Here is a 5,961-nt window from a genome sequence, read left to right on the forward strand (position 1 = left end):
CACACCTATGATCCCAGCACTTTGGAAGGCCAAGACGAGACAGGGAATTCCAAACCAGCCTCACCACCATGGCGAACCCTGTCTCTATGAAAAAAAAAAAATACAAAAATTAGCCAGGCATGGTGGCACATGCCTATAATCCTAACTACTGGGGAGGCTGAGGCACAGGAATCACTTGAACCTGGGTTAGAGGTTTCAGTGAGCTGAGATCACAGCATTGCACTCCATCCTGAGTGACAGACCAAGACTTTGTCTCAAGAAAAAGACGTATAGGAGAGAAATTGGACACACCATTAAAGTGCTGACCAGAGCTCGGGTTTGGTGCTGAGGGGAATGAAGATGTGCTATGAGGTCAGCATGTCCTGGGTTGTAACACTCCCCGGAGACAGAAATAAAGTTCTGTGGTGCCAGGGGAACGTAGAAGCCTGAACAGTGTTTTCCCTTGGCACAGAGAAGGGGAAAAGATACCTCCTTTACCTCCAGAAATAGGAAAGTGGCAAGAGGAAGAAAATTCTTATTGTGGTCGTTCTCTGGAGATGGAAGGGCCTTGTCTGATAGAGAAGGGTCCTCCAGATTCCTTAGAGGTCGGTTTTCCGAATCCTGCCCAGTTCTGTATGGTAGAAAGGGAGGTAAGGACGTAAAGAGTGAGTACTTTTTCTAGTAAAACAAGTTAATGAAAGACGGGTTTCATGTGTGTCAAAATAGTCAATCCAGATCTAGATGCTGATTGGGCAGTTGGCAAAGCAGAACCCCAGAGCTGGGGGTGCAGACTGGGGAGTCCCTGTTCGGAGTCTGTGTTTGAAACCATGTGAGAGGGAGGATGGAGAAACGAGAGGCAAAGAACAGACCTCGAAAGACCTCCGCTTAGAACTTGAGGCAGGAAGATGGAATTTCTGACAGAAAGAATCGCCAGAAAATTAGGAAACCTTGTGCAGTATTTTGAGGTACGAGGGAAGAAAGTATGTCAGGAAGGCAGAGTTCATGGTGTCGGACACCGGCGTGAGGATGAGTTGGGAAAAGGCCGTGGATTTGAACCAGGGTCACTCACATGACCTTGGAGCACTTTGTGGTGAGTGGGAAGCTCAGACTCAAGGCCTGAGTGCTCAGTAAGGACATGGAGATGGGAGTGTGCAGTTTTCTCTGAAGAAGGATTGAAGCAGGTTGCAGGAAAGTAGATCAAGCTGTGGACTAGGATTCCCTGGGAAGGCTTCATGGAGGTTATGAAAGTTGTCTTGGGCCTGGAAAGGTGGGTTGAATTTAAATAGGTGGAGAGAAATGGCAAATGGATCCCAACTGCTCATTACAACATCTACTGTTCACCGTCCGTATTGAAGGACCCAGGCAGGTGCCCTGTTTCTTTGTGTGAAGGATGGTGTCCAGGCCACACAGGCCAGAGTGGAAGGTTCAGGCAGAATACAGGAGAGTTTCATTGTCACCGGAGGCTCGGGCCACGTCATAGAAGGCCGCACGTGATTTGTCCAGGGAGATGCCATTCTAAGTAGAATCTTACCTAATGGAACGGGTAAGGACTGGTCGTTTGGGGGATTTGACCAAAAGGATGGCAAAGCACAAGCGATGTTTTAGAATGACTGAACAAAAAGTTCGAACTGGTGTCGACCGAACCAACAGACAGGCGCTATAAAAGAAGATGAATTTAGGTTGATTTCTTGTGTTTCTTTTTGTTTGTTTGTTTTATTTATTTTTGAGACAGAGTCTCACTATCTGGAGTACGATGGCACGACCTTGGCTTTCCTGCCATCTCCACCTCGCAGGCTCAGGTGATCTTTCTGCCTCAGCCTCCCGAGTAGCTTGGACCACAGGCACACACCACCACACCCGGCTACTTTTTTGAATTTTTGGTAGACACAGGGTTTTGCCACGTTGCTAAGGCTGGCCTGGAACTCCAGAGCTCAAGTGATCCACCTCAGCTTCCTCAAGGGCTAGAATTACAGGCGTACGCCACTGTACCAAGCCTGAGGTTTTTAAGGAGAATGAGAAAGATTACATACTTGTTTTGAATCAATTACCTTTGACTACAAGGATTAGTGAGAAGGATGGCACCAGTCTGAGGTTGGGCGGCAGTTAATGAGCAGATGCCCTGGCAGAAGATCATTTTTATGTAAGGTTGCCAGCGCCCTTGTGCAAGGTTGTGGTTTTTGTAAAATCTTTTGGGATAGTTGTTGTCGTCAGGCATTCATGCATTAGCACCTTCCCTTCATGGCTTTCCCTGGCTCCATTTGTCAGAGTTTTGTTTTATTTTTTGAGAAAGGGTCTCATCCTGTCAGGCTGGAGTGCATTGGCGTGATCCTAGCTCACCACAGCCTCTAACTCCTTTGCTCAAGAGATCCTCCTTCCTCAGCCTCCCAAGTAGCTAAGACTACAGGTACACACCACCAAACCCAACTAATTTTTTCTTATGTTTTGTAGAGACCGGGTCTTTCCTCGTTGCCCAGGTTAGTCTGGGACCCCTGGGTTCCAGCAATCCTCCCATCTCAGCCTCCTAAAGCACTGGGATTACAGGTGTGAGTCACTGAGCTCAGCCATATTTGTCAGAGTTTTTAACACAGGCATCTCTGTTTTGATTCTGACTGCTTTCACATCAGCTTATGTAAAGCCATAGAATTAAATTCGCACATTTTTCTTTACTATCAGTTTTACTTTATTTGGATGGGGTAGAAAAATACATTATATAGATAAAGTAGAATGTAATAATTTGAATGATTTAAGACAAGCACAAAACTTCCAAAGGAGTTTCAAGCTCATAATGCTACCTCCTCCAAGCCCCCCAGCTACCTCTGGGTATCGTATTTATTTTCTGATGTCTACAGAGGTACTTTGTTGGTATCTTTTGAGGAGCATTAAATTAGGAGATCATAAAAATTCAGGAGTGAAGGAGGTGAGTACCCAGCTAAGGTATTGACTGAAGCCAGGAAAGTGAGCAAGGGCTATGAAGGAAGGTGGGTTCTGAAACCTAACTGAATTTGAAAAAGGCAAGATAAAGGAGGATTCATTCCTTGCTGAACCTGGTATTCTTTATGATGCTCCTTTCTGTTTTACCACAGACTTGAGTTTGGGAGGTGTCCTTTTATTTCCTATCGATGATAAAGAGTCAAGAAACAAAGGGCAAGATTTGGTAAGTAAAAACCCCCATTTCTTTTCAGAACTCAAAGTGGACTCACAACAACTTCTCTTGAAGCGTCTCCTGCCCCCATTGGCCTCCCTACGACTGCATTAGTTTATTAGGGCTGCCACAGACTGGGTAGCTTAAACAGCAGAAACGTCTTCCCTTACAGTTCTGGAGGCAGAAAGTCCAAGGTCAAGGTGTCAGCAGGTTGGGTTTTTCCCGAGGACTCTCTCCTTGGCTTGCAGATGGTGGTCTTCTTGCTGCTCATGCACATCCCTGGCGTCTGTGTGTCCAGATTTTCCTTCTTATAAGGATTCCACTCAGAATGGATCAGGCCTCACCCTAACACCCTTGTTTTAACTTTATCACCCCCTTAAAGACCCTGTCTCTAAATACAGTCACATTAGGTACCGGACTTAGGGCTTCAATATATGAGTTTGGGGGGACACCGTTCAGCCTGTAACAAGTAGTTTGGGCCATAGCCTCCACTGCACTTTCCCTGTCCCCACCGTTCCATTCATTCTTCCCTGGAGCACTGTCCAGACAGAAGGCTCCACCTAAGTACAAGCGTTTCTATTTGTCTTCTTAGCCTCAGTACCCCACATAATACTGGCTCATAAGAAATGCTCCATAAATATTTACTGCATGAGTAAGAAAGCATGACTCAAAACTCCGAGGGTTTCGTTTCATATCGTGTGAAAGTTTCTATGAAAAACTGTGTTTTCTAGTCAGCAATAATGAAGCAGGGGAGAGAAACTAATCCGTATGTCCTCTGCCCACATCAGAGTCCTTCCTGCTTATGTGTCATTTGGGATACCTGTAGTGAGTTTGATTTACTGCACCTACCTGGCTTTCTCCAAGGCCTGGATTCATTTCCAAATTTTAAGCCAGAATTAAGAAGAAATTTCAAAACCAGTCTAAAAGAGAAGCTCATCCTCTTGAGGTTGCTGGTCTGTGTGAGTGTGTTAAGCTGTTTTCGTGTTGTGATAAAAGAACTCCCTGAGACTGGGTAATTTATAAAGAAAAGAGATTTATTTGCTCATGGTTCTACATGCTGTACAGGAAGCATGGTACTGACATTTGCTCCTGGTGGGGGCTTCAGGAAGCTTACAGTCATGGCAGAAGGCAAAGGGGAAGCTAGTGTATCACACATGGCAAGAACAGGAAGAAGACAGAGTAGGGAACTAATGCTGCTTTAAATCACTAGATCTCAAGTGAACTTTACCAGAGCAAGAATTCATCACCAAGGGTTATGGCAAGGGTATGGCACTAAGCCATTCGTGAGGATTCCACCCCATGATCCAATACCTCTCACCAGGCCCCACCTCCAACACTGGGGATTACATCCCAACATGAGATCTGGAGGGGACACACGTCCAAACTACACAGTGACCAACAACAAAGTGGTTTCTGCTGAGTCATTCTTTCAGCAATTTCTAAAATGCTAAAAAAGAAGAACAGCAAAATGTCTGTGCCTGAGAAACTCAGAATCCAGTGATTCAGGAAAACTGTTGACAGCGAGTAGAGCACCACGTCTATGCTATGACTGTGGTGATGTCATCCCGGAAGCTCCCTTGACACGATCCAGCTCCACTTAGGTTACGTTGGTTGACAGATACTTGGCATTTTATCCTCATGGGAATCATGTGAACAGAGATGGAATGACTGCTTGTCCTGGGGGTTGTGGAGCTGACTCAGTCATCAGAGGACTGGAATACAGGAACCTCTAAGATCTTTTCCATGCCTGCAATTCAGAAAAGTTCTTTTTTTTAATCCTTGAGAGCTTTTGGAAAGTATGTGTTTTGGACTCGTTCTCTCGTTGTAATATATTTTAAAAGAAGAAAGAAAGCTTGTATAAAGTGACCACAAAGTAATAATTGTGGTGGGACGTGAAGTCTTACATACAGTAGGACACTGCTGTTCAGGCACAGCTTCTGAAAGAGACGAAGCCAAGCCCAGGTGACCCTTCAGGGGCTGTGCCCCCTCCATGGCCGTCACCTGGCTGACAGTGTGGCTGTCTCGTGTCGGGTTGGTCATCTAATGGTGGTTCTTTCCAGTTGGCCTTGATTGTGGCTCAGCATCGTGATCGCTCCAATGTCCTATCTGGCATTAAGATGGCAGCCCTAGAAGTCGGCCTGAAGAAGATATTTTTAGCAGCAAAGAAAAAGAAAGGTAAATTCCTCCACCTGTGCTCCAGAGTAGATGAATTTGTTTCTAGGCATGTGATAGGACTTTTGAAGGGAGGGGAGAAATGTCAAGACCCCACTTAATATGCACGGTAAAGGCAAACCACAGGAATGATCACCCCACCATCTTGTATTCACATAGCCCCTTTTCCTTTCCAAACCACTTTTAATATCTGGTATCTCTGTAGGCTGTATCCATCCCCTGGGTATTTTTATCATGATTTTACAGATGAGGAAGCAGAGGGCTGGAAATGAAGCAACTTGATCGTATGCAATTGATAAATGCTGTTTATTTAATCCCTTAGAGCCACAGTCCGCAGTAACAGACAGTTCTCTGACAAAAATGAATTTCATTTTGTTTCCAAACCTAGTGTGTCTCAGAGTTTATTGAATTGATTGGCTTGTTAGAGAATCTTTGCTTATTTTAATTTTCCTCCACCAGTTATAATCTGTGTCCATTGTATGTATTTCCAGAACTTCTGTTCAATGGAATAATTTGTTTTTTCTTATTACAATTCTTCCCCAGAATATTTTTACATTATAATTGTGTGCTTGAGTGGGACAGTCAATAATTATTTTCTCCAATGTATGTTTTATAACCGTCAATCAATTTTTGATGAGTGAAGGTGTCTGTTCTTTTCTTCATAATAG

At 44.6% G+C, this 5,961-nt stretch overlaps 1 protein-coding gene across 3 annotated transcripts in view; it reads left to right on the forward strand.

Moving 5' to 3' along the window:
* Window positions 1-5,961, forward strand: part of LOC141582215 (chromodomain-helicase-DNA-binding protein 1-like) — a 74,363-nt gene that overhangs the window by 45,352 nt on the left and 23,050 nt on the right. For all 3 annotated transcript variants that reach the window (XM_074389830.1, XM_074389831.1, XM_074389832.1), the window contains exons 20-21: window positions 3,063-3,133; window positions 5,182-5,296. In XM_074389830.1, the coding sequence (XP_074245931.1) occupies window positions 3,063-3,133; window positions 5,182-5,296 (186 nt within the window). The remainder of the gene's footprint in view (window positions 1-3,062; window positions 3,134-5,181; window positions 5,297-5,961) is intronic.

Source organism: Saimiri boliviensis, chromosome 19 (assembly GCF_048565385.1).
Source record: "Saimiri boliviensis isolate mSaiBol1 chromosome 19, mSaiBol1.pri, whole genome shotgun sequence".
NCBI classification, from domain to species: domain Eukaryota; kingdom Metazoa; phylum Chordata; class Mammalia; order Primates; family Cebidae; genus Saimiri; species Saimiri boliviensis.